General features: G+C 38.8%; 1 protein-coding gene across 1 annotated transcript; it reads right to left on the bottom strand.

Moving 5' to 3' along the window:
- Positions 1–355: 355 nt before the first annotated feature.
- LOC133994179 (protein phosphatase 1D-like) lies at positions 356–9,103 on the bottom strand. Its single transcript, XM_062433396.1, has 7 exons — positions 8,501–9,103; positions 5,928–6,156; positions 4,828–4,952; positions 4,468–4,649; positions 3,831–4,055; positions 3,412–3,499; positions 356–2,289 (listed from the first exon to the last, which is right to left on the bottom strand). Exons 1-6 carry the CDS (start codon positions 9,021–9,023, stop codon positions 3,416–3,418), a joined length of 1,368 nt encoding a protein of 455 aa, XP_062289380.1. The 5' UTR covers positions 9,024–9,103; the 3' UTR covers positions 356–2,289; positions 3,412–3,415.
- Positions 9,104–9,844: the final 741 nt, after the last annotated feature.

Genomic DNA, 9,844 nt, shown 5'->3' with positions numbered 1-9,844 from the left:
TATAAACACAGACGCCACAACAGACAGGTCAGCACCAATTGGAAAATGAGAACTTTATTACAACACACAGACACTGTATATCCAGTCGCTTTCGAAACATGTAACTTATACAGTTAGTCCTGAGAACTGGCTGCAGTGGGTATGAAACCAGACCCAAGTATTGTAATCATCAAAAACACACCACATGCCCATGAACATTCATTACCTCTGGAAACGTTACAACATACAGAGTAGATCTGAGCATGCCAGACTCCTGAAAAACCCAATGACTTTGCATAATAATAATAATAATAATAATAAAGTACTGTACAAACTTCTATTGCATATCAATGTACTGTACAAAATGAACAAACAGCTCTGTAATATAATTGAGAAACATTAACCACATGGAGCAGGGTTAAATACACAGCAGAGTCAATGGTAATATGACACAACTGAGGGTGCACGATTGATGGTTGAGGTTGATGCATCCTAGAGAAGTCGTCCCAAAATATGAAAACATGTGAAAAGCACTCCTGACTCATCTGTGCTAAGGCAACCATGACAGTCTTATGTAAAAAGAAGGCAAAAAAATCAGCTAGAAGAGTAACTGAGCTGCCACATCAACACAAGTTTATGATTACCTTGTAATTTACTATATCATGAATCTGGCAATTATTTGACATTAGTACCATACTTTGATTTACGGGAGGATTAAAACACAAGTACTGGATGTAAACCATAAACAAAGATAACAGATATGAGAACAAGGAGGAAGACATGTTGGAACTGTGTTAGTGTCTAGTGAACACTTTAAATGAAATGATCGAGTGAGGCACAGGTATTGAATCTTGGCTTTTCCACCAGCATCCAAAATAACCAACAACCTGTACTCCTGCAGCGCTACCAGTGAAACAGACGAGATAGTTTGGGCTGATGATAAATGGGAGATGTTTGGGATCGATGAGTGTCCAGCTAGTATCATAAAGGGCTCAATTCACTCAAATCACACACATCATCACATGTATATGAACAGATGCAACCGCGGTAAGTGGAAGAGTTTTTTTATTTTTTATTCTCTGATTTGGACGACATGACCCTTTAAGTCATCCTGGCAAGCGCATTAAACATTTTAAATTAGCTGAGAAGCCACTGTGATCATGACAGCTCATAATTGGCCACCAGAAAAGACAGAACACATTTTAAAATCAATACCTGCATAATTAACATGACACTCTTACCTCAGACCATTGCTTGTTTGAAGTTTTCCATAATTTTGAGCTCTTAGATACTACAAAGGGCCTCTATTGTGACTTATCAATGTATTCCCCGAGCTTGAAACTCAGAATCCACAATGAGATTTTTTTCTCTATTATTTTATAATACAGTCACACAGAGAAACCCTTTGCAATGACTTTGGAACACATCTCATCTAACAGGAAATATCATCAACAATTGGTCTGAGGTGTTGACCCCAATTGAGGAAAGTCAGGCATGTTAAAGGATCCAACAAGTAAAACCATTTAAAATAATCATTCATTTAATAAAAATCTAAACTGGAAGATTTCGAGTGTCACAATTCTCAATTTACCTGTAAATTGATGTCATCTCAGATTTTTGTCCTTCAAAATACGTCTTTTGGATATACTGTACATACGTTTAAGTATGAAAATAGATTGATTGATCGAACAAATCTAAAATTTCCACAAACACTAAAATTTTAAGAGGGGGCAGGGGGAGAGCAAGAAGAAAGTCATAACAGGATCACATATACAATCTCAAATTTCTCACATATTTACAAAACCAAAAACTTTGTATAAAAGTATACATCTAGGAAGAGGCCTGTGGCATACGTCTCAGGGCAAAAACATTGTTTCTATGAGACAAGATTCAGAACACACACAAGGCAGCGTTGTGTTGCTGTGGTAGGACTTCCTCAGAGGAGCTTCTTTCTCTCTTCTGAGCACGAGTTTGACGGGATTGTTCACTTTGTACTGTGCTCTGAGGTGGCTTGTGGGGAGAACTTTTGCTAAGCTGGCGGGGAGGAGCTTGAAGTTTGGGAGCAATGTGTGGAAGGCGGCGTGACCTTTTTAATAGAGGAGCAGAAGTGGCAGGGTCCATTTGGGTTGTCGAGTCTTGCTTTTCGAAAACATTCTCCGAACCATCTGAGGGGGGCTGCGAGGCCCTCACACAGTCAACATCGGGTAAGAGCTGTGCGGTGGCACAGAAAGCTGCTTCATACAGCCCAAATGCCTGCTCCAGAGTGGTGGAACTTTCTTTAAATAGGGAGGGAGCATTCTCTGCATCACTCTGTTGAAATAAAGAAATGAAGCAAATATAGAAAAAATAGATTAAAAATATATATTTTCCATCATTTTAATTATTTAATTACTAATAAAAAATAATACATGCTTATTTGTAAATTGGAATTAATTTGGTCAAGAAAAAAGAACATATTTGAAACACAACTTGCCATTCATTAATCTAAGATTAACAATGGGACACATAGATGAAAGCTGTTACAAATGGACGAAGACTAAAATCATGGACATAAACAATAGTTGGATTAAAATGTGTTCAGATGGTTCTACGTTATGTTTTAGGTGTGCTGCATACACACAGTAAATAATGTGCCGATAGATAGCACACAAATACAAATATACTACCTTCACTTGAAAGAATGGAAGTTTTGGCATTCTAATTTGGGAGGTAAAAGCAGTGCCAATGCTCTCTGTCTAGTACCCATAGTCTTTTCAACGGTATTAATAAGGGAAACATTTAAAAAGAAATCTAACAGTCCTGTTGTCCTTCAAAGGAAGTCCCTCTCCTCTTAAAAGGTTTATGGAAAGTGCAGATCAAGTGTTCAGCTACTGGCTTTCACCAAATATAGATGAAGGGACAGAATTCATGTTCAGTAAATAAATATGAAGAAAAGAGTGTTTGTGCCATTTATACATCCAATCATGAACAGCGCCACTGTCTTCTGATTTGGTACATACTTAGACTAAATACAAGACACTGTAAATGGTATGTTACCAAAACAACCAATGGGAAGAAAACAATTCAATACTGGAGAGTTATACTTCAGGAAAATGGTGCCCTCTACTGGTACACATGATATAATCTTGAATTTAACCTTTTAATTATGAAGTAATAAGATAATGACGTCTTAAATTAACAAAGATTCTGTGTTTTAAGTTGGTTATCTCACTGTAAAGAGGAACTTTGGTAAATATTGGGGAACATATTTAAAGACATCTACAGCTCTTTATAACAGCATAATATCAATAGGGATATTGAGGCAATATTAAGGGAATTTTGTCATCTTTAGATTCAAACAGCTGATTTTTTGCCAACAGGTTCAGCAACAGGAACCTGGCAATTAAATTTGTTCAGTTGCTGACACTTGGTTAAATTTTTATGAGCAGTCACCTCACTACCACTCCAGGCATGGCCATCCCTCATGTTCTTCTCCATATATCTCATCTTCTTCATAAAACATGCCATCCTCATGCTCCGCCTGTTGGCCCCGAAAACAAAGAGTGATATGGTGAACCAATGGAGCACTGATGGAAATTGTTGGTATGACCTTATGTCGACACTTATTGGTGTCTACGAACCTTCATATTCTAACTGGTGAAAGTTGAAACCAAAATGACAAAATTAGAAGGACAATACAGTGAATAGGAAACAACACACAAAAAATATATATTCAGTATATTATTCCGTTGCCAGAGTGGTCCAGCAGTAACCAGCTCTGCATTTGGAAAATATATGTTATTGTTTCTATGGTCCATCCTAGTGAAAGGTTAAAAAACAAAATTAGGATGAAGCAAAGAAATGACACTGACCTTTGGAACCTCACATGTGTTATAGGTAGTTCCTGGGTAGGGAACGTGATCAATTCCTCTATTCATATCAACAACAATCTCATCTCGATGCATAGGGATCGACGCTCCGTGCTCCTGCAGCGCCAGGACAATCACTGTTGTGTTGTCTGCACGAAGCATGCGTTCTTTCCAAAACAGTAGAGCTGTGCATCCAAGTCGGCGGGCGCAAGACATCCCCTTTGGTCCCTGAGAAGCATAAAGAAATCAACAGCGAAGGGAGAAAGAAAATGTATGCTTTTATAAAATAATGTTTACAAGTATAGAGTTCCTTCTGGGAATACTAATTATTTTCCGATAAAAACTAAATATCATGTGAGATGTTATTGTTTGCTAGTACACTGCACTGTTTACTTAATCTATTTATTGTATTTACTTATATATTGACTTATTATGCCTTATTATGTAGATGTTCATTATTTTAATACACTTTTTTTATTATTATGACCACCTGGACCTGAGTATGGTTCTTCGTTCTCTTTCATGTACCTGTAGTGGCTGGTATGACAATAAAAATCCTTGTTCCTTGAAACCATTGTAAATCCAACGTCACAGATTCTAGAACGTGTTACTATACTATATTAGTTGTACAATTACGTACCACCATTTTGTCATGGCTATAACACATATTGACAGCATTCTTGGGTGGCATCATATTCCACAGTCCATCACTGCCTAGGATGATGTAGCGATGCCGTTTGGGGTCAAGGGTCATCACGGTGGTATCAGGCTCGGGAGAAACCACAAACTCCCCACTGTAGAAATCGTAGCTCCAGAGGTCACCTTTCAACGGATAAGAGAATAATATCACTTTTAAGTGAAGATAAGATAATCGATTTTAAAAAATGATAAGTAAATAAGTAAGTACGGAACAACTGGAGTAACAATCGAACAGAGAATATTAATTAAAAACATACAGTACAATCTTATGGAAGACAGAAGCAATCATTGCTATCATTACCGAGGGATCGAGCCACAGCCAGGAAGGGGATCTGATCGATGACTGTACTCCTCCTCACAGGGCCGTTATGAGTCAGTCTGGGCCTCTTCCACACAACGCGGTTCACACCAGATTTCTTCATTACACTACAGTTACAAGAATAACGCAACAATTAACTTCCATACAAAGGCAAGCTTATGAACCAGAAAAAAATACAGCAACAAAGAAAAAAAGAATCAGCAGTTTTGCAACAGTGAAGCATCACAGAATTTATAGATTCATGCTTAATTTGAGATGGACTGAGCTCTTTTGAAAACTATAGGAAAATGTCTAAAACATCTAGTGGACAATGTTACTGCTTTTAAATTGCACCATGAGATATTTTGAGCTAGTGACAGTGCATGGAGAATGACAGTACTGTCTTAGGTGTATAATTAGCACACTCATGCATACTGTCTTATCTCATTGTTTTGATTCCATAGTCTTGGTTCATCTCTCTGTTTAGACAGTCTAAATCCGGGAGCATTCACCTGAGTCAAGTTGGCTCTACTCAGTGAGAGAGCTGACTGTGGGTTAGTGTGTCATCCCTTAGCTGTTCACTGCTTTCCTCCAAGTAATTATGTCTGCTGAGTAAAAACCATTTGCATATATACTTCACTGGAGTGCACCGTATAGTGATAGTATAGTGTTAACAGGATGACTGTGGAAAGTATGCTTTGCCTTGCAAATGTTACCAAGGCTGTGTATTGGTGTCCAGATAGGAAAATGATAAGGAATACAAATAGCCCAAGTATTTCTACAAACAACATTTAGCAGATAATGGGAATTTAAATCCATACCTAAAGAACTGTTGGCTGTTCACAGCAGTGGATTCACTGTTTGACTGCACCGTTTTGTTTTAAAAGTGACATTTTTTTACTTAATTTACTTCAGTTTATTGATGTGAGTTTGTGCTGAATCCACGCTTCCTCATTCAAGTTGTGTAGATGAGTAATCATAGTAGTAGTAGTAATCATACTTATCAAGCTTGTGATTACTAATACTAGGAAATTATTTTGGCACTCATTCAATTTTCCTGCTTATAGCCATGCTGACTTTTCTCTGAAATCCTGTCAACTCACCTGCCACCCAATCGTTCAATCCTTTCTTTTTCTTTAGGAAGTTCAGGTTTATGGTCTTGTGTGACTTCAAGTGCTTGGAGCGTGATATCAGAGTCATTTTCTTTCACTCCAACCACTACTGCTGAATCCCCTACATGGGCGACATACATGTGAACTCCACGGATCACGATCACGCTGGCTGTGGTGCCTGATGTGCTTGGTAGGCCAGTGATAGTCTTTGGCCACTCCGCTGTAAGAGAAACCAAAATAAAGAAAATGATACACAGCTGTTGATGTTACTCACTGATCACAGACATACAAAGTGAAACCCTGCTAGCAGTATCAGTAATGACATCAACACAACGTCAAAATGTTGTTTAACTCGTTGGTTGTTTACCACTTTAGAATACTCAGACTGCAATGTATAGGTTAATAAAAGTAGAAGAGTTTAGAGACAAGCAATATGGTTTAAGAGAAAGTAGCACCTTTTAACAAGCATTGGCAAGGCAGAGTGAAGAATGTGCACTGAAGGTAAAAATACTTTACTTGTGTCTGATTTACACTACACACCAATGGAGGCATAAGAGGATTATAAATAGCAGAAAGAAGACAGTTAAAAAGCCTTTGCATCTCTTACAAAAGGTATAAATATTGTCTAGTCAGCTCAGGAAGCCTAATTTTTTAGGCTAAGTCTAAAACAAGATATGTTATGACCCACAAGTAAACAAACATGTCAACATGAGTTCAGCCTGCAAGCCAGTCAGAGGCAAATGTGCACCTTTGAACCTGCTTAATTTAATTTTTTACAGCGGCTGCACGGCCCATGGCCTTAAGAGCAGCCACAGGGAATTGTTTGGTTCTGTATCCTCTAATCCCACTGAATTATACTAAAGCTTCTTAACAGCAATCAAAGTAAAGCAATTGTTATATTTTATGTTTTTTTACACTGCAGTAAAACTAGTCAAATGAAAAAACAATGTCTCATTTGATGAAAAAAACAACCCCAAAACATTCCATCAAACTATATCAGTTATTTCTTACTATTACTTCATACATGTGGCCTTACATATCAGCCATGCTTACTTGACTGAATCAGGCTTATTTGTGAGATATTCCTTTTAATAAACCAGGATTTGAAATCTCTGAATCATGTTACCATAGAAACATGTTTTCCTGCAGAACTGGTGTTTAGACTTCAGGCTCAAGCTTAAGAGCAACACTGTGCCGTTTTCTTGTAAACAAACTAATGCCATGTTTACATTGAGCGATACTGACCAAAATGCATGTATGTATCCTTGAGGTCTGGCAGAAGTGTTGAATGTTTTTCCTTCCTAATTAAATATTTATTTTACTTTAATCCTCCATAGTTCATCTTCTTCTTTGACCTTGTTGGCGCAATATGAGACTAATAAAGCGGGGGCCCACTACCTAGAGGCCAGAAACTCCAAATGACACCTTTAACCAGAGTTAGACTCTAACAACCAGACTGACAGTATTTTCCCCCAAACTCCTCCCTGGCAATCCTCTTATTACTGCACTACTACACTCCTAAAAATATGTGTCCCCCAGTGATCCAGGCCAGGTATCTAGGCTGGGTGTCTCTTCATCAATGTCATAACTAAAAACTAAAAAGTGTTTTGATGTGTTACATTCATGAAATCATGGAAGGCCACCAACGCCAATCCTTGTCCTCATGTCACCTCTCATAAAAATGATCCTAATGAGTTCCAGTCATTGAGGTAAGAAGATTTTAAATTTAGGAAAAATCTGTATCGGATTGGCGCTGGGCTTTGACAGATACCTTGAGTTGAGGTGTAAGATTTTGTATTGGTAGAGAACAAGTGTGACCGGAGCTCCATGTCTCAATTATCAGCTTTAAAAAAATCATGTAGCACTGACTTGGCTATTTGAAACAGTTAAAGTTTGGTACAGTTTATTAGGCTTTCCCATGTCTTAACCTCATTCAAGGATCCAAATACCGATTCAGGCCTATTTTGTTTTTACTGCAGATATACGTGTGTGTATTGTACACTCTGCATACATGAAATTAGTGTGGCATTAAAAAATGAATGGATTAAATGCACATGCTTTCAATGAGAGTGATGTTGAAACTGATTGGCCACCATACACCAACCTGCCATGCAGAATGTAAACAGAAGGTGAGATGGATCACCACCAAAATTAAGCACATTTAACCTGATTTAAAACCCAGTATGACTGCCAGGATTAGGACCTTGTCATACACAGACTAAGACTTGACAACAACTAATCAAATGATTTTTGTTTTGTGACGCTGCTTCAGGTGTGCATTTTTATTCCTTATCCTTAATCCACTAACATCATCTGCTCTGACGCACACTTTTAGAGTTATTACTGTGGGTGGCCATGTCAACGCTAAAAGCTGTGCAGTGGTCAGATGACGGCGCAGTGTGTTTATTTATGCTGGGATGAGCATCATCTTACCAGCTGAGAGGGATACTGCCTCACATGACACAGTTTAAAGCGCTGCAGAGACTGTGACATCGAGAATGATGCAGCAACGTACACACACAGCAATACATATGAGTAGGTGGGCTACAACTTTGATGACTTACGTAGCTCTTTCCACATTGCATGGTGACAGGCGATGAAGCCTTTCCGCAGAGCAGCACACACTTCACTGTGGTCCTTCGACCAAAAGCCCCGCTGCCTTTTTAACAAATCCCACAAATTCCCTCTGGCGAAGTGTGCTGCCTCCCGACCCCCGTGACCGTCGAAAACTGCGAAAAACGCCACAGACCTCCGTGTGTTGACTACGTGCTCCGTGACTTTTCCGTCTGAAGCCGGTGCACTGTTGTTGCCACTGTCCTCGTTTAACAGACTCTCTACCCACACAGCAGAAACTGGGGCACACTCAGCAGCGGCGTTATGCTCATGTGTGTCGTTTTCAGTCTGTTTAGCGGGTTCACCCTCCGCTGTTTCCTGTCCTCCATGTCTCTGCGACTTTGGATAATCTTCGGCTGGCGACGGCGTCGGCGTCGGCTCGTACTCGATTCTTATCTCGACAACATCCTCCATGTATTTCCTCCCTCCTTGCTCAGAAAATGCACTCATACGAAATATTATTGAGTCGTCCATGGTCGTGAACGCGACACACTGTCTATTTAAGCAACAAAAGGAAACATGTAGTTGCTAAATGTGCTAAAATTTTGAACCAATTTTTTGCCGCGATTGTATGGCCGAAGGCTTCCTTCCTTTTTGTTTATCTTCACCGAAACGTCCCGCTGTACGTAATGACGTCCTGTTTTCCCACCTATCAACATCTACGTATGGCACGCCCTGCTTGCGTTGGCGCTCGAAAACATTTGAAATGCAGGCAAGGGTCACTTTACAGACCCCCACATAAGCTACCGCAATTATTCTTGGCCCATTTCAATTTTTCATTGACGGATTCCAACTGCTGTCTAATTCGCTTTAGCATAATTGTAATACCTAAAGTTACTAAATAGCCTTTATGTCACTTGTTTACCATCTAATAGTTTCCTCACCCCAATGTTTTTTTCAAAAGCCCCGAATCAATAAAAAAAAAAAAAATCTGGTTAAAGTCGCTTTTTCTGAACAGTGACTTCAACCAGCTGCTGACTGAATCTGAGTGAGTTTATAACAATTGTGATTAAGAATGAAACTTCTGAAGACATTTCAGTTGAGGCAATGTTACAGAGTGAAATGCAATTGAACATGTGATAATTAATATTAAATGTAATATTTTTTTTTCTCCTTTTGATCTAATTCCTTATTGTTATTTATTTCTCTTATGTTTTTGGAAATGTGTTGATAAGGACCAAAACAAATCACTACCACTAATACTAAAGTTTGTAGTAGTCATACAATGCAGTCAAATTATGTTAAAATCTTGTCCCTGGCTCTGGGTGTTCTGGGCTTAGCCCTGGATCTTGTCA

Source organism: Scomber scombrus, chromosome 14 (genome assembly GCF_963691925.1).
Source record: "Scomber scombrus chromosome 14, fScoSco1.1, whole genome shotgun sequence".
Lineage (NCBI taxonomy): Eukaryota > Metazoa > Chordata > Actinopteri > Scombriformes > Scombridae > Scomber > Scomber scombrus.
Note: the sequence above shows the minus strand (reverse complement) of the source record. Positions and strands in the feature narration are given on the sequence as shown.

Coding starts and splice junctions, on each gene's coding strand:
- LOC133994179 (XM_062433396.1), bottom strand. CDS start 9,023: ATGGACGACTCAATAATATTTCGTATGAGTGCATTTTCTGAGCAAGGA. Junction 4,650..4,827: donor GGCTGTGGCTCGATCCCTCG/GTAATGATAGCA, acceptor ATCCGTTGAAAG/GTGACCTCTGGAGCTACGAT. Junction 4,056..4,467: donor ATAGCCATGACAAAATGGTG/GTACGTAATTGT, acceptor TATGCTTCTCAG/GGACCAAAGGGGATGTCTTG.